Genomic DNA, 21,401 nt, shown 5'->3' with positions numbered 1-21,401 from the left:
TATACAGTTTATTTTATTTTTTGCTAAGATAACACTTTTTGCATTCTTTATCCTGTTGAACTTGAAATATCTTTAATGAATATGGCAATTATATTTCAGTATATTACTGTGTTAACACAATGTGATATTCTTAATACATTCACCTTTTATCACTTATTAGGATATTATATATTCTTAAGTCTGTGGTTACAAACTGAATTTTTTATTTGTAAAAAATTATTTTTATCAAAGTAATAAGTCCCCCAAATGATTTTATTATGGCTACGGTGTTGTTTACAGATGGTCCCAATAGAAGGAAAGATTATTTGTAGAACGACACTTCTGACTCCGACGCTCTAGGATGAAGTTAAAAGGAGGCTCAGAATGAGGGGTTTGACTTCTGGCTTTGTCGTAGGAAACCATTTAAAAGGCAAAATCCACTGGGCTCCAAGGCTGTGCTTGAACATTGACATTATCGGGGGACACATATGTGGGGTCACATTTTCCCTGCTCATTTCAATGCTCTATTTTCAATTCTATTTTGATACCACTTTTTGCATATTTTGATTTTTTATTTCCTCTTTCTCTACAATAGAAGAGGTGAGAAGGATTTCATTCCATTATTCTTGACTTAGAAACCACAGTTTCTTTGGCCAAGATTCAAAATGAAACCTCCCCTCCTCTTTCCTTATGATGTTAGTCCATTAGGAACTGTGTTATGTGTGTGCATGTGCGTGTGTGTATTTAATACCATATTATGTGCTGGATGGTGTTATTATGTATATGTGTACATTTATATATTCATAATAATATATAAATTATATATTAAATACTGATTATCCACTCCTGGAAAGTATCTTCAGAATGACAACTGTCTGCCCTTGGTATGTAAATTTAAACTAATTTCCACATGAAAATTTATTTTATACTTTCTAGGTCGAAAAGCAAAGTTTAGACATCACAACAACATGTTTGCTATTTTGAGATGCCAACTGGCTTATTGATTTTTAATCTTAAGATTTTATTATTATTATTATATCTTAGTATAATTTTTGACTTTTATAGCATCTTATGTAATTACTTACTACAATTGAGAGTATAATCCTGTCAGTTTTTAGGAGTATAGTCTTTTTTTTTTTCTTTTTAAGGGTAAGGTTGTACTGAGAAAAATTACATGGGAAAAACAGTTTAATTCATTATAGCATCTTTGATTTTCCTGGCAGAATTGTTACTTCTACCTAACCACACACACTCATAGGTAGCCTCCCAAACAGAAACTTTATACTTTTATTAGTGGAAGATTCGTGCTTTCAGTTAACTAATGAGCTGTTTGGAAGTTTCCTTTTCCAAATAGGCAATTATTTTTGGAACCTGAAACTCAGAAAACCCGTTTTAAACTCAGCAGGTTTATAGTATGTTGATGCAAAGCCCTGTCTGCCTCTAGTAACAGTAGATTAATTCATTCTTGGTGAAACAAAGATACTTATAGTTTAAACCTTTTCTTGAATGTAACAAATGTAGCCACTAGAAGTAATTTTTTTCTAAATATGTGTTAATATTTGTGATATCTTCTCCCATCTCTTGATTTAACTCCTAACTCTTCATCAGTTGGGTATACAAAAGAGCACTTTTGCAAAAGATTTGGATGACTGTTTTTGCTTAAGGAATTTGATCTAAATGTCTTGAGATGACCACAAATGTGTTACCATTTATTTAATGTTTATTGTCATACCAATAAAAAGAGATGCCATCACTTGGAGAATCCTGCTCCCTTGAGCTTCAAGTGCATCTGTAAATTTTTCAACCGTATTGGTAATTATTTCTGCTGTACTAATTTTTATTATCAAGAATCAAAAACCTAAATGATAAGTATACTGATAGCCTGAGTAGCTGTTTCCTTGTGTTCTGTCTTCTATCCTTATATCTATGCAGACAAGCCTTAACAGTTCTAGTAGTTTGCTCAGTTGAAAGTGGTTTTAGGGCTCACCCAGACGATTCCAGTTCACACACTCCACCTGAATTTGCCTTTGGATCACAGTGTAAAACCTCCCGCCAAGGATTTAGTCATGTGTAGTCCACCCCAATATCCATCTGCCAAATGTAACCAAAATCTACTGAAGAAAATCCAAGCTCATATTATGTTTGGGTCTGTTTTCTCATATTCCACCAAATATTGGCAAGAGAATTTCAAATTTGGTTAAACAACAATATTCAGCTATGTGTTGTTAACAAAAAGCATGTCTGACACAAGATGACTTTAAAAGATTTAAAAATAAAAGACCCTCAATAAGTAATAAACAACTATACAGGTGAAATAAACATTTTGGATAAACATAAAAAATGTAATTGCATTTATCATCAAAATGCAAGTTAAAATAATAGCATGATTCCACTTTTACCTTCAAATAGAAAGAAATTTAAATAATCATCCATGTTGATGGGTGTACATTGAGAAGGCAATTTCATACACTGCTGGTGGGATGTGAATTGGAATTACATTTTTTTAATGATTTTGGCATTATATTTATGGCTTTAAATTTTCATGACTTTAGATCTAACTACTCACCTACTCAAATTCAACTGTTATCCTAAGGAAATAATCAGAACTATATAAAAAATTTATGTAGAAAATCTCATGTCAGCATTATTTCTAATAGCAAACAAGCAGAAACAACCTAAATGTTCAATAGTAGAGGAAGTGTGAGATCAGTTATGATCTGTCAGTGAGATGTAATATTTTTCATTTATTAAACACCATATTTAATGATTTGGGGGATGATTTAGGAAATGCTTGTGGTATAATGTTAAATGGAAAAACCGAAATACAATGTTATGTGGCCAATTCTAATTTTCATTGAGTTAAGGTGTGTTGTTAATGACGGGAAGGGGAGAAAATGTTTATCTAGGTGATAAAAGGGTCTGGAGAAAATACATGCAAGAGAAAATATTAGCAATTCGGTAGCTTTCTTACAACCAAAGGTTAATGCTCTTCTTTTCAGTGTGGGGTCTGTTGCTTCATAGGCACAAATGATTTGTTCTTCCTTTTGCAGTGCCTTGTCCAGTAGGAGAATTCTCTCGTTCTGGGTTAATGCCCTGTTATCCATGTCCTCAAGACTACTACCAACCCGATCCAGGGAAGTCCTTCTGCTTATCTTGTCCTTTCTATGGAACCACAACCATCACTGGTGCCAGATCCATCACAGATTGTTCCAGTAAGATGATATACTTCATTCATCACGTAATCCTGTGTTGGAGACTCTTGTCTGTCTCCGTGGTAGCTTCAATTCTGAATATGACTATTTCCAGTGCATTTGGATGTCTGGACGTGTTAAATTGTCCTTTTGAGGTCTTTCTGATGACAATGACTCCAAGATTCTTCGTTTGGGAATGTTGAACTTGATAACTTCCAAATTTCTAAGAGTCTAGATTTTAATGACATATCCCATCTGTCTCCACGCTCTCTTTTTTATATTACTAAAATAAAATGTCTGTAGCTTTACGCACTCTGAGAATCAGAATCTTGGCCATCGAGTTTAAATAGAGTCTACTTATTGGCAGTATCTACTATACACAACTATGTTTTTCAGATGTTTTCCCATTAACTTCATTAGGTTTTAGTTCAACTTTCTCAGCAGCAGAGGAAAGTATTGTGCACCCTGCTTCTCCTGGGCATATCAAGAAGAAGTATGAAGTCAGCAGTCAGGCAAGTTCGTTTTATGTTTATAGAATTTTCTCTAAGGGAGTGCTTGGAAAACCATTTGTCATGATACTTGTCATACAGAGGAGAACTACCTGAGCTGAAATTCCAAGTAATCAAGACTCATGAAAATTATCAATGAATAATTATATTTGCTTATGACTTGTAATATGTACTTTCAAAAAATGCAGCATTAGGAGTTCTGGGTACCAGAAATGGGAACTTCTCCCCGTAATGTCTGGCATAGAGAATTGTAGATGTGGGGAGTCTTTTGATTCACTAATAATTAACACTTACCATAAGCATAACTCATCATTTCAGTAAGGGCATTTGGATTAGCCAAAGGCAGGGAGTTACTCAACTTTCATGAAAGTTATTTAAATTTTTTTGCAAGCAAGAAAAAAAAAATCATTCATTGGAGTAAGTTTTGGGTTTTTTTAAAAATTAAGAAACATAACTCATAAACATAACTAAATTGTTTTTCATTTTTTTTTTAGAAACAAGATAAGCCCAGTTATTTGGGGTGATTCATCCATTACTCTGAATGTACCTTGCCCAATGTCATGACAAATTCTTTGGCTTTAAGTATTTTTAAGAAGGATAATGAAGTTATATTTCTTATTTTAGCTTCCCACATCTTCACATCCAAACATACTCACTTGTAAGGGCTTTGTAAGTCATATTTGAAACTAAGCCTAATGGACACAGAAATTTTTAAGAACCTTTTGAGCTGTGACTATCGACCCTGGAGACATATTTGAATCCACTGGCCAACTTTTTAAAATAATGATGCATGCATCCCACGTTCAGAGTTTCGTGATTTCACTGGTCTGGGTTGGAGTCTGTCCTTAGCGTACACTTTTAAATGCCTCAAATGGAGGCTAACATGCAGCCAGCATTTAGGGACACTGCTTGGGTTTATCAGACCTTCACTCAAGTATAATATGTAGCTTTTGTGCCCATTTATGGTACCAACATTATATAAGCAACAGTCCCGCTGGACTCACCTGGAAACGAACCAGCTTCTGAATGTTACAAACCTTCTAAACCCCTACTCAGAATTGCTTTGAAATGAATAGTGTTTTGTCTCTGATAAATTTCTTTTCTGCCACTGGTAGGTTTTCCATGAGTGTTTCTTAAACCCCTGCCACAGGGGTGGAACCTGCCAACAACTTGGGCGTGGTTATGTTTGTCTCTGTCCACCTGGATATACAGGTAACACAGGGGAGTGCAAATTGGAATGTATTTAGCATATAATATCATTGTGACTTGCATTATCAAACTTTGAAACATTCAAAATAAACGATGTAAGATACATTAGGCTGTATCAATGCACAAAAAATTGCTTGAAGAAGATAGACCAATAAGTGGAAAAATTATTCGTATCTTATGAAAGCCAGTTTTCTTTGCACATGTTGGAGGAAGAATAAAGAATCATCTTCTCTATGAAAAAGTCACATCATAACTCACAATTTAAATTGGAATACAACTCCAGAGGCCATGTCCAAGGTTTCACTCTAACACAAATTAAATGCATGACACTCAACATAGAACAGATTGTCCAGCAGAAACATTTTTAAACAAACTCCACTTTCTCTCATTTGCTTCACACAAATGGAAGTTCTTGTAAATAGCCAAGGTTTGTTGCTTTATTTCTTTCTGAAAGTTGCGCTTAGAAAAACAATATGGCTTTGAACTTGATTATGTAGGAATTGGGTAAGAATTATGTTTTCTTGCAGTTTGATTCACATTCCAATTCAGTCCAGAAATACAATTTCTGAGGAAAAAATGAGCTATAGTTTAAAATTGCAATTTATTTAAAATAATTTCTTGTTTTATTCTAGAAATGAAGTTTTTACATTTTTTGAGTTTTTTGTAACCAGCATGAAGTGTTTTAAATGAGAAGAGTGGTATTTAAATAAAAGAATTCACTACAAAATAAGCAAAAAAGAAAAGTTGGAAAACAAAGCACAGAAAATTATTATTTCACTTATTTTGGCTTGTGTGCGTGCATGTGTATGTGTGTGTGTTTCAATTTTAGAAACATTTTTGTCCCAAACAGAAATAGATTCACAGATGTAGAAAACAAACTTACAGTTACCAGAGGGGAGGGGGGATAAATTAGAATTTGGGGATTAACAGGTACAGACTACTGTATATAAAAGAGATAAACAACAAGGACCTACTGTATACCACAGAGAACTGTATTCAATGTCTTATAATAACCTATAATAGAAAAGGATCTGAAAAAGAATACATGTATGTAACTGAATCACTTTGCTGTATACCTGAAACATTGTAGGTCAACTATATTTCAATAAAAAATGCAGTTATAATGCTTAAAAAATTTTGTCCCAACACTCCATAAGAAATACTGATCTTGTCCTAGAATTTTGTAAATGATGGTTGAGGAAAGGGCATAATACAGGACAGCGGTTCTCTAGTTTTTATGTAGGTCGGAATCATCTGGAGGACTTAAAACACAGATTGCTGGACCCCAACCCCAGAATTTCTGATTTAGTAGGTTGAGGGAAGGCCTAAGAATTTGCATGTCTGTCACATTCCCAGGGGATTACTGATGCTATTGGTCCAGGGACCACACTTTGAGACTCTTGGTATAGGAGAACATGGGTTTCAGCAGAACTAGCTCATAGATCGCATTGTGCATCCTGCGGGAAGATGCACCCTGCCTGTAGGACACCTGGCATATGAGCCAAGATCTGGCAGGATTGAGCACCACCCCACTTCTCAGCCAGGTGGCCTTGGTAGCAAGTATATAGGAGTTTATATTTTTCATTTTGGAATTAAGCTAATTCCTGGACCTATTTTATGCTTCTAGATGTCCCTCTTTCTCCTCTACTTCTAACTTGGAATCTTTTACTGTCTTTTATGTATCCTTATAAAGATATCTTAAATCTACTTAAGAAGAAGTAATATCTTCATTAAGTACTTAACTAGATGATAGCTCGTCACAAATATTGCCCTTTCCTTCGCCACCACCACGCCCTATAAATTCAGATTATTGGGTAATTACCTTTAAATGATCATGGTTCTGTTTCTGTTAATCCTCTCTTTGATTGTCCTTCTTTGTTCCGTTTGCATTTTAGGCTTAAAATGTGAAATAGACATTGATGAGTGCAACTCACTGCCATGCCACAACAATGGAGTTTGTAAAGACCGAGTTGGGGAATTCGTTTGTGAATGCCCGCCTGGTTACACAGGTAAGGGGAATGTTTCTCATCTTTACAAGAGAAACCTTGGAATCATTAAAACAATGAGATGTCACCTCACACCTATTAGAATGGCTATAATCAAAAGATAAGAGATAACAGTGCTAGTGGGGACAGGGAGAAAATGGGACCCTCTGCACTGTTGGTGGGTAAACTGGTATAGCCACCATGGAAAACAACATGGAGTTTCCTCAAAAAAATTAAAAATAAAACTACCATATGATCCAGCAATTTCTCTTCTAGGTATCCATCCAAAGGAAATGAAACCACTGTCTCAAAGAGTTTATCTGCATTTGCATCACTTCTGTGTTCATTGCATGCAATTATTCAATATTCAGTAGCCAAGATATGGAAACAACCTAAGTGTATATCAAGGGATGAATGGATAAAGAAAGTGTGAGATAGATAGGTAGATAGAAGATAGATAGATAGATAGATATCATATATATGTATCATGGGTAATGGAGTATTATTCAGTAAATAATTGAATTAGGCAGAGATTAAAATTTTTCACAAGCATGTTAGCCATGATTTCCAACTGTCCTGCTCTTATACCTGAAGAACTTGCTTGAAAACGATTAGTCTTAAATTACTTTCAGATTTTCACCAGCTCAAATATTCTATGATTCTTTGCAGGTCAACTATGTGAAGAAAATATAAATGAATGTAGCTCCAGTCCTTGTTTAAATAAAGGAACTTGTGTTGATGGCGTGGCTGGTTATCGCTGCACCTGTGTGAAAGGATACATGGGTAAGATGTCTCCATCCTTCCGACATTGTTTTAGCGTCCTGTAAAGCACCACAAAGTATTACATTTACTAACTTTATATATATATGTAACATTATATGTATTTATGTTAATAAATATTGATTAATGATTTTATAACTGTGCTGTGATTTCGTAAGAGAAAGTCCTCAGTTTTGACGAAATTCATGTTGAAGTATTTAGGGGTAAGAGGACATCAGGTCTATAATTTACTCGCAAACAGTTCAGTAAAAAATACTATGTTTTTGTGCACGTGTGTGGGTGTGTGTGTATAAAGAGAGAGAGAGAAGACGAGTTTATATGTTAAAACAAACATTCAAGAAGGAACTGGAGATAAATTGTACAAAATCATATTGCAAATGGATGCTAAATAATATGGTTAAAAATACTTCTCAGCCACAGCCCATAGCATACTATAAAAATAGATAAACAAATTTTTTCTGTATAGCACATGGAACTATATTCAGTATCTTGTAATAACCTTTAATGAAAAAGAATATGAAAATGAATATATGTATGTATATGTATGACTGGAACATTATGCTGTATACCAGAAATTGACACATTGTAACTGACTGTACTTAAATAAATATATATATACATACACTTATACTTATAAAGAATAAGTCCAACAAAGAAAATGATCAGTGAAGGAAAGAGGCAAGGTCAAAGAAACAGAGGAATATTTTAAGCTAAATTGCTAGTTTTATTTTTTTAACATTATCTCAATTAGATGTTCATTACTCATGTTAGTTTCAGAAAGAGGTAAGATAAAAAGAGTGGACTGTCAAAAACGCAGTCCTAGGATGATTTAGAAAAGCCAGAGATTGTTAAAGAATGGATCCCAAACCAGTTTGGGAGGCCAGCGGCTCTACAACCTCCATTCGGATGCTTTAGAAGCAGCATCATCCTCCAAGGGTTCAACACCGTGATTCCAGTTTTCCCAGGGGCTTAAGATTTGGGCTCTTTCTCGTCCTCATCCATCCCCAGGTCTGCACTGTGAAACAGAAGTCAACGAATGCCAGTCCAGCCCATGCTTAAATAATGCAGTTTGTGAAGATCAGCTTGGGGCATTCCTGTGCAAATGCCCACCTGGATTTTTGGGCACCCGCTGTGAAATAAACTTGGATGAATGTCTCAGCCAACCGTGCAAAAATGGAGCTACCTGTAAAGACGGCGCCAACAGCTTCCGGTAAAAAACCAAATCTGACTCTTTTCACTGTTTTTATTTTCTTTCCTGTTCAGTCATTCTTCAGTCTTAACAGAGTATTCTTTGTCAAGTCAGCCATTCCCAAATTCTAGACCGAGGATAGGGCACGGTAGATCCTGCCCACCGTCTGAGGTTCCAATTCCCTAAGTCTAGGGTAGGGTCTGTAATTTTAAAACAGGCCGCCTCTGTGTTTTAAGTTCTCCAGTGATTCTGATGCACAGCCAGATTTGGGAACCACTGTTTTGTACATGGAAAGTCATAAAAGATGAAAGGAAACAGTTACACAGAAGTAAATACAGAAGCATTATACAAAACTCATTTTTAAACGCTTTACATTTTAGCTGGAATTTTCCCACTAGATAAAATGGTAAGGAATTCTGTGATCATACTGTCACAGCCCCATTCTACATTCTGTGACCATGGTTTTTAAACTTCTTTTTTTTTTTTTTTAGTTTAGTAACCCTTGTTTCAAAAGAAATCTGAGTGTAAACAAATAAAATAATAAAAGCTAAGCCTTTGTGGTTGAACATAGTGCATTTGTGGGGAGAAAGATTTTGTCTTCCTGAAGCAGTTCTTAGGGTACCAGAAGCATACGGTGTGAAAACCAACATTCTTTTTTAGTGCCCATTTCACCCCCTTCCCCTTGCAGGATCTGTGGCTTCTGCAGTACAAAAGATAGACTAGTGTTGCTTGCAAAAATCTTAGGAAACTATATTGTCCTCAATATGCCACCAGTTCTGTAAGTTTTCAAAAGTTAAAAGCAGAAAAAATATATATATATAATATGTAACTGAATCACTTTGCTATATACCTGAAACTAACATTGTAAATCAATTACACTTCAATAAAAAACAAAAAATTTATGTTTTTTTTTTTTTAAAACAAACCATCCCCCAACAAAGAGCCAGGCACTGTCTGGAAGAAATAGGAAGCCAGTTCCACCAATGAGACTTACTCACTCTCAATATGGAAATGAATTCTTACCAGTGTAGCATAATTTTTTTCGTAGGCATTTTATGTCTTCTGGCATATAGCACCTAATCACTGGCAGTGAGAAATTTCCAAATGAACAGCAAGAATTCCAAACTCTCCCAAGGGTACAAAACAATTGATGAATACCAAATTTGTCTAAATCCTGACTAGAGGAAAGGTGATGGTAAACTCTTCTAGTTCAAAAGGAATGTTAGTTGCCACCAAAGTGAATCTTGTTTATGAACGGCTATCATGATATCAAACAGGGACAGATAAAGATGAGTGAAATTCTAGCCAAAATAGATTTACCATCAAATACAGAGAACTCCGTGAAGAGTCTCCCAGTTCCAACTGAGATTTTCTTTTAAGCTTCCAAATACTGTTTATTCATATTATCACCATTAGGCCAATATCAAAGAGGTCCCCATATAAACATGCTAGTAACAATATTAATTACATTTATTAGAGAGATCCTTTTTAATTAAAAAATATTTCAGACATATAGAAAATTTCAAAGGATAATAAAAGTCATGTAGTCATCATGGTATTTATCAAACCTTAGCCTTTTGCCATATTTGATTCATATGTTTTGTTTTAAAGAAATAAATTCTAAAGATAGATTTAGGGTCCCTCCAGTACACATGCACATAAGAGAGATCACATTAGCATTTCAAGTTTTCAGTCTTTTGAGACAATGTTGTCATTAATGGGAGACTTCTTCTAATGCCTTTCTGCAACTGTTCTAATTGTTACAACATTTTGCTTTCTTTTAGGTGCCACTGTGCCCTGGGCTTCACGGGACCCCATTGTCAACTGAACATCAACGAATGTCAGTCTAACCCCTGTAGAAATCAGGCCACTTGTGTGGATGAATTAAACGCATACAGTTGTAAATGTCAGCCAGGATTTTCAGGCAGCAGGTGTGAAACAGGTATATATGAACTCAAAGTTACTAATAATGACACACTAACGATGGTGATATAGGAACAATGGCAATTTTTAACTGCACTAAGCACCACCTGTATACCAAAAACTATGCTAAGCTTTTTGTACGTACTCAGTCTTCACAGCCATCCAATAAACTGGCTTGTGTTATCTCCAAATGCACGGATGAGGAAATTAAAGCCTAGAGATGTAAGGGGGAAATGGAGAAAATCGAATTTAGCCAAATTCTTCATGCTCTACATGCTCGGCATGTTTAGAAACCACACTTTGATAAGGCACTTGATTTAGAAGAACAGAGCCCATAGACATGTGTGAGGATCAATGCTAAACAGCTTTCTCAGAGCACTGGAGTCTTCTAGCTGCAGGACTGTTGTTCTGTTGAGTAGGACATGCAGGATTGGGGCAGAGCTGAACTGCTCATGAAACAGGGAGGAGCCAGAGCCCTGAGCAGGGAGGGAGTGTGGCCCCACAGTTGCCACTCCTTCACCTGCAATGAGTTACTCCGCTCTACTGAGCCGTTCCCATGAGCACACACACGTGCTGAGTGTCTCTCATCTTTAACGGCTCCCAGTCCCACCTCTTCTTCCCACTGTTTCCTGTTCCTCCACTTCCTTTCACTGCTGAGGGTCTTCCCTACCTTAGATATTCACTGATGGTTATTTTATTTTAAAGAATTTAAAAAAAGAAAGAAAGAAAAGAAACAGACACACAGATATAGAGAACAAACTAGTGGTTACCAGTAGGGAAAGGGAAGGAGGGAGGGGCAGTATGGGCCTAGGCAATGAAGATGTGCAAATGATTATGTATAAAATAAATAAACTGGGGGGGGGGGTGTATAGTGCATGCTTAGCATGCATGAGGTCCTGGGTCTAATCCCCAGTACCTCTGTTAATTAAGTAATTAATTATCTATATTATTAAATAAAATAGACTACAAGTATATATTGTACAGCACAGGGAAGAGAGCCAATAGTTTATAATAACTATAAATGGAGTATAACCTTTAAAAATGGTGAACCATTATGTTGTACACCTCAAACTTACATAGTATTATAAGTCAAATATGCATCTAAAAATAAAAATACAGTAAGTATACAAAATACAAAAGAGAATGCTCTACATATTTTGTAAATAATATGTATTTAAGTTTGAAACTGCTTCTCAGATCATCACACTTGCTGAAATGAGCTGCTTTGATGACAGTGCTGCTTACTTTAGACCCTTGAAAAATGCCTCCCAAGTGCCACAGCCTGCACACTTTTCTTGTTTGTTGCAGAACAGTCTGCGGGTTTTAACCTGGATTTTGAAGTTTCTGGCATCTATGGGTATGTCCTGCTGGACGGCGTGCTCCCTTCTCTCCACGCTGTAACCTGCACGTTCTGGATGAAATCCTCTGATGCCACCAACTATGGGACACCCATCTCCTATGCACTTGAGAACGGCAGCGACAATACCTTCCTTCTAACCGATTATAATGGGTAAGCAGAGGCTTCAGCAAGGCCGGGCTGGGACTCAGCCTGGCACCAGGTTAGAACTGACATGGGGGGGTAGCGGGGCGGGTGTTCCAGCAGGACAGCCCAGTGAAATAATCAAGTAGTGCATCTGGGCAAGTCTTATAAGAAGGCAAAGTTTTAGTGATAATACCTCATACACGTATTGTGTTTTGCTACGTGCTAAGTATTTTCATATGTATTTCTTCGTTTGAGCTTCACAGTGACTGGAGGAACTCATGCCCCTTTTACAGATGGTAAAGTCAAATTTCAGAGAAACTAAACGCTTTGCCACAAATCTCACACCTGAGGAGTGGCAGAGCTAAGTCTCAAACTCTGATTCCTCAGACTGATGGCCCTTTATTTACATAGCAGAGCGGCCAAGGGTCAAGGGATTTCAGTGACATTATAGACCCCTGGGAGACACTTGGATTGACTATGAATCAGCCTGCAGGTGCAAGATGACATTTTTTTATGTCTTTTTGGATCCATTCATTCCAAATGCAGGGCCCCATCCCTCTGGGCTGTCAGGAAGGTCAACCTCAATTGTTCCTCTGATTTCTTTCGCACTGACTGCTTTTCTTAGATTCTCCCAGACCATCTAAAACCCACAGAGTTTAACTCTTTGTTTCAAGAGCCACAGTCTTGGGCAGCACCTCCCTTTGGTCATCTGTCCACACTGCTTGTCACTGAGCTGTCCACTGCCTCAGCCTCTGCAGCCCTTTCAGAACCACAGCTCTTTGCCACGTGTGGGATCCCTGGCAAGGCTGAGAGTTCACCCCTTGAGTCTAGATTGATTCTGTGACTCACCACATGGCCTTGGCCTCGTTTCAGATCTGCCTAAATTCGTCGCCTTTGCTACTGAGCAGGTTATAACCCCCAGGGACCCACTGAGCTCTTTCCTCCCATCAGTCCATGAAAGTGTCACTGTTCTGGTGGAAATCTTCCCACTCTTAAACCCGATTCTTCTTAGTGGACTTGAACTTTCAGAAACAAAATCTGAGAACTTTGCAGAAATCTCCCCAGAAGCGGAATGTATGTAAAGAGAAAGCCTCTATGTCGTACACCAGAAAATAACACAGCATTGTAAATCAACTATACTTCAATAAAGAGAGAGAGAGAGAGAGAAAACCTGTTGCCTGCTTGAATAGGGGGAGGAAAATAGGTAAACACAGAGGGAAACAATTCATATTTTTAAAATAACATATTTTAATAAATGTCTTGAAATAGGGGCTGAGAAGATGCAGTAAGTTATTCAGTGAACTCTTACCAATTTTCCCTAATCTTTTCTTTTTCTCTGTTTGCTTTTGAAGATATTTCACTTTTAACCTCATGTTAACTTTGACATTTCTGTAAGCGGCATGGTTGTTGGAACCTTCTCGTGGTTAGTCAGCTTTGTTTAGTTGCACGTATTCTTTACCTTGGAGTGACATAGTCGGTCTGCCACGTGACTGCCCGCCTGGCAACCAAGAGACAGGGCTGACTTTCTGTGTGATCTCTGAAGTCTGTTCCTAGTCGTAGGGACATACATTCCAGAGGAAGGAAACCAGCCTGCCATTTGCATAACCCTCATTCCTCCCATTCTTAACTCACTTTCTCCGGAATAGACAGTTGGTGAACTGTCTCAAACTGGACCGACTTGCTTCAGCTCGTCCTAAGATTTTTTCTGATCTCTCAGTGTTTTACGAAACAAACCAATTTTCAGTGAGTTACAATAAGGGGTAATTAGGAAATCAAATCTGCTTCTGTGGAATATGACTAACTGGAGAAAAAGAAGGAATGGTTTTACACGAAGGGCTCTACCCACAGAAAAAGAAAAAGAAGAACGTTAGTAACGTGCCCCACAGATGGGGTTACAACATATGACTGATGACTGTTTCCCTTGGAATCTTTCCACAGCTGGGTTCTTTATGTGAATGGCAAGGAAAAAATAACAGACTGTCCCTCCGTGAATGACGGCAGTTGGCATCACATTGCCATCACTTGGACAAGTGCTGATGGAGCCTGGAAAGTCTATATCGATGGGAAATTATCTGATGGTGGCGTGGGCCTCTCTGTTGGTTCGGCCATCCCTGGTAGGTCCTAGCCAAAGGAATGTATTTCCATTCAATGCTAGAGGTGGTGGTGCTTTGATGAACATCAAGGTTGCTAGCTCTGTTGTCTTTGGTTTCAGACCAAGGTCAAGAGTTATCTCTCCCATTTAGTACCCCCTGGTTATCCAGACTCTGAATTACTAGCTTTACCCAGGTGACCTGTGTGACTCTGTGTAAGAAATACTTTTGGGATCTATATTAAGACCACCAAGAAGCATGCTGAATTAACAATGGGTGGTTACTAAACTCTCTTCCAAGGAGGAGATTAACTGCTGGTGTATTTCTGTTAGTTGGTGGTGTTTGTTTTGTTTTAGGTTTGGTTTGATTTTGTGATCAGAATACACAGTATTCAAGTAGATCCAGAATCCAGGCTGGAACACTGCTGTTAGCTATCCATCTTTTATGCCCCTTTTCTGAAGAACTTAGACTTCTCTTCTAAAAATACTTTTAAATAAATATTTAGAGAGTTTAGTTTGAAGGAATGCAAAAAGTACTAGGCGATCCAGGGTTCTCTGCACTGTGCCTGGCAATAAGCCTGCTCTATCTAGGTCCTTCCGTGACATGTGTCATATGAGGAGGAATGGTCGGAGGTTCCCTGCAGTAAATAAGGTAACATTTCAAAGTGTTTCTGCAGGAAGTGGCATTATCCTAGGAGGTGGGGTGGTGGCTTCTTTTTGTGTTTAATTCAGAATATTTTTGTTTTTAACTCTCGGTTCTCTTGGGTGGTGGGACTGCAGGTGGCTTTTATTTTTCTTCTTTATTCTTTTCTGATATTTTTATAATGCACATTTATTTCATTTATGGTCAAGGAAAGAACATTTCTACGTTTAAAAAAAATCCTAATAGAAGCATGAAAAGTAGGTTAGAGGAAGAGGAAAATAAAACAAGAAAACTGTAATAGTAGCCACCAAGGAGATGGTTGTCTGACCACAGCGATAAGAATGAATTACAGCCCATGAACAGTGCAGATCTCCAGTTGACAGACCTTAGTGAATTTAAGGTGACCAGATTTATTGAAGAGTCTGTTAGCTGAGATAGGAATTCTAGAGAAAGGATAGTTCTCGAATCTGGAATCAAGGATGAGTGTAGATTCTATATTTGGTTTTAGACATACTGAGTTTGAATTCTAATCACAGGAATATATGTAGCTAAAAACATAGGTTGGTACCACTTTCTATCAAACGGACAGAGTTGTTTTTTTTAGTGATGACACATGACTGGCAAGGATTCGGCATAGTGGATGCTCTTATAGAGTGCTGGAAGGTGTGACAATTGATCCAGACTTTCTGGGAAGCAACGTAGAAACTTTCATCAAGAGCCTTCGAGAAGCCCTTTGCTGGCAACCAATTCACTAGCAGGAATCAATCTAAAAGAGATAATCAATGATCTGGACAGATATCTGTGTATCAATATATTTATCTCAGTGGTATCTTAGTACCAAACTTGGAAGCAACTCCAATATCCAATAAGTGGTTGTTTAACTAATTAATTAATAAAATTGTGGATAGTGGTACAATCACATGATGAAATAGAAAAGCTATTAAAACTCATGAAATGAGAACATGTTCAAGAAAAAAAAAAGCAAGCTTCCAACATCATATAAGGTAGGATCCTATCTGGTGTGTTTTAAAAGCTCTCTCACACACATATACACACACACTAAAAAAAATTTTTAAATAATAAAAATATTACTTAGAAAGAAAAACACAGCTGTTAAATGATTATTTCTGGGAAGGAAGAATTCTTTATACTTAACTTAAAAAATGTCCTTCCATGTGTACATATTAATTTTAATTATTAATTTTTATAAATAAAAAGGTACAGGTTGGGAAATCATGAGTGAGAGCTCTATAGACATCGATTGGCAGGCGGGAGATGAGATAGAGAAACTAGCTGACGGAAGAAGGGAGGAGGCCAGGGTGGAATCCTGGGCGCATGAGCATCTGAGAAGCAGGAAGAGAAAGGAGACTTGAAAATGAGGTTCACGGAGAACCAGAGAGGATGCTGTCATGGAAACCAAGTGGAATCAATATTGCTCCTGGCAGGAAACAGGTGGTACACACCAGGAGGGTGACTGAAGAGGTTCATGAAAAGACTATTTTTTAAAGCTGTGTGCAAAGTCAAGAGAACCAAAATATGGTAGTAAAACAGCCCATGACTAGCAACAGGGGAGAGTCACAAGAGATGGACATGAAGTGACAAGGAGTGGGTGTTGTTGCCAGAATTTAGGCAAACCTGCAGTGATGGAGAGACATCACCCAGCAGGAGCCATGATGTTAGAGAGAGGAAAGCAGCCCCTACCATCTGTTGCCTGGGAGGAAATTATCCAGGAAATTAACCTTCTCTCTCATTCCACTTTCTTACCTCGGGCTGGTCTTTCCATTGATCAGACAACCAGAAGCTGAGGAAACCAGGTGGCATGGGTGATCCATAGGCGTCAACCTTTGAGGTCACAAAGCAGAGTGGAGAAAGGTGGAGGGTAGCTCTAGAGGGGCAAAACAGACCATCCAGTGTGGCAGGAAGGACAGTTTAATAGAATGAAATGGTTAATAGAAACAGGTGATGCAGAGAATTCACCAGAGGTGAATATGGAAGAGTTTCCATTGGATTTGGCAATTAGGTGGAAACTGGCAGCTTTAGAAGGTTCCTTGGAATTAGTGATAGAACTTTAAGCATTGTAGGCTGAAGACTAAGAAGACAGGCTTAAGAAGAAGGTGGAGAACAACTACTGGTAGTCTGTCATGGAGGGCAATTTCCTAGAACAGAGGGGGCAAGATAGGACTTACCTATCATGTTGACATAAAATATTATAAGCTTATATATGTGTGTGTATATGCAGTTTTATAGTTAAACATTTATAAATCCAATATCATATTCTAAGTCCTCTTAGCCTGTTTTTTAAGTTGCTAGATAAAATCCTGAAGTCATCTTACTGGAAAATCATGCAGTGAATAGAGATCATTTCGCTTTTCAGTAATTTTCCCTGGTACATTGATAGAAGCTGTGCCTTCATCAAGTTAGCCCTGTGGAAATAGCAATCAGGCCAGTTTTCCTCCTTTTTTCTCTCCTTCTGTCTGTAGGTGGTGGTGCATTAGTTCTTGGGCAAGAGCAAGACCAAAAAGGAGAGGGATTCAACCCAGCTGAGTCTTTTGTGGGCTCCATAAGCCAGCTCAACCTCTGGGACTATGTCCTGTCTCCACAGCAGGTCAGTTCCATTTTCAGTGTATGACCGTAATGAGGTGCGAAGGTACAGACCTAGTACAAGTGTGCACAGCCTAATGACGCCGTATCTCAATGCATCCTCTGGGTTTTTAGGCTTTACCACCGGTATCATTTGATGCCATGGTTGTTGACTAAGCCAGACAGAGACTACCAACAATAACTTTCAATGAATCTCTTTTTCAGTTTCTTGGTGATGTTTTACAATTGTATTGGATGTGATCATTTCATAAAATCTTATAATTCAGGAGCTGGAAAGAAACCCAGAGAAAAATACTTCCAAACCGTCTGACTAAAGGAGGCAGGAATTTAGGGCTGGCACAAGATCACACAGAGAGAGGAGCAGATGGCCTCATGTTCAAAGCCAGTCCAGTGGCCGGGGTTCAAATCTCAGTTTTACCACAAACTCACTGTGATGGTTTTGAACATGTTACCCCATCTCTCTGAGCTTCAGCGTTCTTGTCTACCAAAGATAAATAGAACCGCCTCGTGGAATTTCAGCAGGATGGAGCAAAGTCCTGCATGCACAATTGAGGTGTTGTCTGGTGCATTGTAAAGGCTTGTTATTACAATGGCAGAACTTGCCTAAACGTCATTTTCTCAGCTCTAGGTTAGAGGTGGTAGACAGGAGACTGGAACCCTACAACACCTTAACAAACTGCAGAGTTTTAGACAAGAAATTCCATACGTACAACTTCCGTATTTCCAGCAACAATGAAATACTTGGGAAAGGGGAAGATGGGAGTAGAAGGGGATGGGGGAGAGAAGTTTCCTGTTGCCTCTGAAATCACACCATGTATACAAAAGCCTGCTTCTCTCCACCCTGCCCCCCCAAATCTGTGAATGTTTCCAATAGGACTAAATTAAGACATAATAACTCTGTCTTCCTGAAACAAGTGATATTTGTCTAACGATGGGTTTTTAAACTTTCAGGTGAAATCACTGGCTACGTCATGCCCAGAGGAACTCAGTAAAGGAAACGTGCTAGCCTGGCCGGATTTCCTGTCAGGAACTGTGGGGAAAGTGAAGGTCGATTCCAAGAGCATATTCTGTTCTGGTTCGTTTCCTTCTTTAGACTCTGCTGTCTCTTGACTGTTCTGGGATTTTCTAGCTCAAGGAGATGTTTGATTCTCTTTTGGTCAAATAGGGTGTGCCTGCCAGTCTATTGTTTACCTAGCGATTCATTTGCACCCTATCTGCCTCCAAAGAATTTATTATTTTTGTAATTCTCTAGTATATTCTGTACAACAGAGTAAAAAATAATTGTGCAGGAAACTTGGGCACAGGTAAAATAAGAATAATAGGATGAGAGAAGGGATATGGCTAATTTTGTAAATGCCCGCTGAAATCTTATCCTCCTGCTTGAGACGGAATGTTGTCTCAGCTCTGTACTTCCTAGCAGGGGCAGGTAAGCACCAGGAGAAAAGAAATGGACTTTATAATCCACCCACTGAATAGTCAAACTGTGAATGATCAAAACTGCCTCCTGAAATTCAATGTATTTAAATAAGTTTCTGAAGATGCCCTAGAATTCATTTTTTGATAACTTAGAAGAATATTTTATGAATTCTGAAATACTGTTTTTTCCTTAAAATCATATTCAGCCGACTTCTGCTGAAAGAGAAGTTGTTTGTTGACTCAAAGAGTGTTTTCCAGAAATTTTGCCTGCCAACCACCTGGTTACGTGTTGTCTTGTTTTAATATCGATAAGAGTGTCTGTCAAATGCTGGTACCACGTGGGATTTGAAACCCCTAACCTGGTGATGCTCCTGCTGTGTTACTGACAAGCTCTGAACCTGTGTTCTTTGCTCTCAGATTGTCCACCTTTAGAAGGATCAGTACCTCATCTGAGAACTGCATCAAAAGACTTAAAGCCAGGCTCCAAAATTAGTCTGTTCTGTGATCCAGGCTTCCAGATGGTCGGAAACCCTGTGCAGTACTGCCTGAACCAGGGACAGTGGACACAACCACTGCCTCGCTGTGAACGTGAGCTGCCTTTGTTGGAGGCATTTCAGTAGCTCTTGAAAAACACCGGAACCCTAAGAACACTTTTCAGGAATGCTAGATAAAAGCTACATACTTCGTAGTAGACCATATAGCAATTATTCACTGAATGCTTGCTTGGTGGAATGAAGTGTTCTGGGCACCATGAGGGAGGTGGGAAGCGAGAATCCCCAGAACCCACCACCTGTGAGTGCGCCCAGGTGGCCCAAGGAGCTGGATGGGCGGGAGAGGCAGGTGTAGGGGCTGGAGCCCAACGGGAGATGGGTCATTGCTGGGTAGGAAAACAGGAAGCGATCTCTTGAGTTGGCTGCGCCCATTCATCCATTTATTCAACACTGTTTAAAGCACCTAGTATGTGCTGGACACGGATCTAAGCTCTGGAGATGCAGCAGTTGAGGGAAAAGTCTCTCTTCTTAATCGAGTTTACATTATAGTAGCAGCAGCAGAAAATAGCAAGTAAATATAAAATTATTTATTTGTAGTAAATAAGAATGGCAAGGGCCAGAAGTAAAGGCTATTAAAAAAAAATAAAACAGAGTAGGGAGGTAAAAAGTGAGGGGGCTGAGTGGAAGCAAGACTCCTATTATAGATAGGGTCATCAGAAAATTTCTCCTTAGCATCTATTCCTATAGAGAGATATGTATGTCATATATTTATCTGTTCCTTATGTCTCTATTCTGACTAGACAGTAAGCTCCCAAAAGCAGGAATTCTGTCTGTTTGGTTCATTACTGTAACCTCAGCACCAGAACAGTGTCTAGCAGGTAGCAGGATCTCTAGCAATATTTTTTAAGTGGATGAATTATGTGCCTACCGTGAGCCAGACAGTATGCAAGATCCTCTGGGCACAGGTATGGCTATGACCTGCCACCACCCCTAGAGCGTCCTCAGCCTAATGTTGGTGTGCAATGAGATGTTCATGCTTAACTCACAGTTAATATAAATAAAATGTTCTTTGAATATTTTGCTTTTCATGTCATTGTGTTTTCTTTCCGGTCACACCCTAGGCATTAGCTGCGGGGTGCCACCCTCTCTGGAGAACGGCTTGTATTCAGCCGAGGACTTCCATGCTGGCAGCACGGTGACCTACCAGTGCAACAATGGCTACTATTTGTTGGGTGATTCAAGGATGTTTTGTACGGATAATGGGAGCTGGAATGGCATTTCTCCATCGTGCCTTGGTGAGCTAAATCTTGGCCATTACTGTGTGTGTTGATTCTAACTCTGTGGGAGACAGTCATCCCAAATTCCTGAGGCTCTTGTGGCATTCCTTGGTTAATTTCATCTCATCCCAGTAAGCTCTGGGCAAGCCATAATGACAAAGCAGCTGTCCCTAGAAGTGCCAGACATGTTTGAAATTTTTTTACCAGGCTCAGTATTAAGAATCTCTTCATCCATCTCCGTTCTTCTACTTACCCACCTAGAAACTGGGGAAATGATAGCTGTTATTGTACATCTGCAATGTGATTATGACTATTCTATCCAAATGTTACAAAAATACATCTAGTGGAATGCATTAAGTGCTATGTAGTGATTTAAAAGTGAAAACAAAGGTTTGATACTTAAGAAAAATCCATCGACTTTGCTATTTGTAAACCATTTCAGATGTCGATGAGTGTGCGGTTGGGTCAGATTGCAGTGAGCATGCTTCCTGCCTGAATACAAATGGATCCTACATCTGCTCCTGTGTCCCACCCTACACGGGAGATGGGAAAAGCTGTGCAGGTAATTATGTGGAACTGGGAAGTCCATTTCAATTTTTTAATTCAAGTATGTATTTTAAATGAATGTTATTTAAA

General features: G+C 38.4%; 1 protein-coding gene across 1 annotated transcript in view; it reads left to right on the top strand.

Moving 5' to 3' along the window:
• The window catches only part of SVEP1 (sushi, von Willebrand factor type A, EGF and pentraxin domain containing 1), a 157,232-nt gene that overhangs the window by 93,324 nt on the left and 42,507 nt on the right, over positions 1 to 21,401 (top strand). Inside the window, 14 exon segments of the mRNA XM_032478157.1 lie at positions 3,030 to 3,191; positions 3,591 to 3,682; positions 4,795 to 4,891; positions 6,784 to 6,897; positions 7,543 to 7,656; positions 8,662 to 8,863; positions 10,627 to 10,784; positions 12,074 to 12,275; positions 14,187 to 14,362; positions 17,461 to 17,585; positions 18,533 to 18,656; positions 19,415 to 19,585; positions 20,610 to 20,783; positions 21,208 to 21,327. Coding sequence (XP_032334048.1) covers positions 3,030 to 3,191; positions 3,591 to 3,682; positions 4,795 to 4,891; positions 6,784 to 6,897; positions 7,543 to 7,656; positions 8,662 to 8,863; positions 10,627 to 10,784; positions 12,074 to 12,275; positions 14,187 to 14,362; positions 17,461 to 17,585; positions 18,533 to 18,656; positions 19,415 to 19,585; positions 20,610 to 20,783; positions 21,208 to 21,327 — 2,031 coding nt within the window.

The sequence above is a fragment of the Camelus ferus genome, chromosome 4, assembly GCF_009834535.1.
Source record: "Camelus ferus isolate YT-003-E chromosome 4, BCGSAC_Cfer_1.0, whole genome shotgun sequence".
NCBI lineage: Eukaryota > Metazoa > Chordata > Mammalia > Artiodactyla > Camelidae > Camelus > Camelus ferus.
The sequence above is the reverse complement of the archived record's forward strand: the minus strand, read 5'-3'. Positions and strand labels throughout refer to the sequence as shown.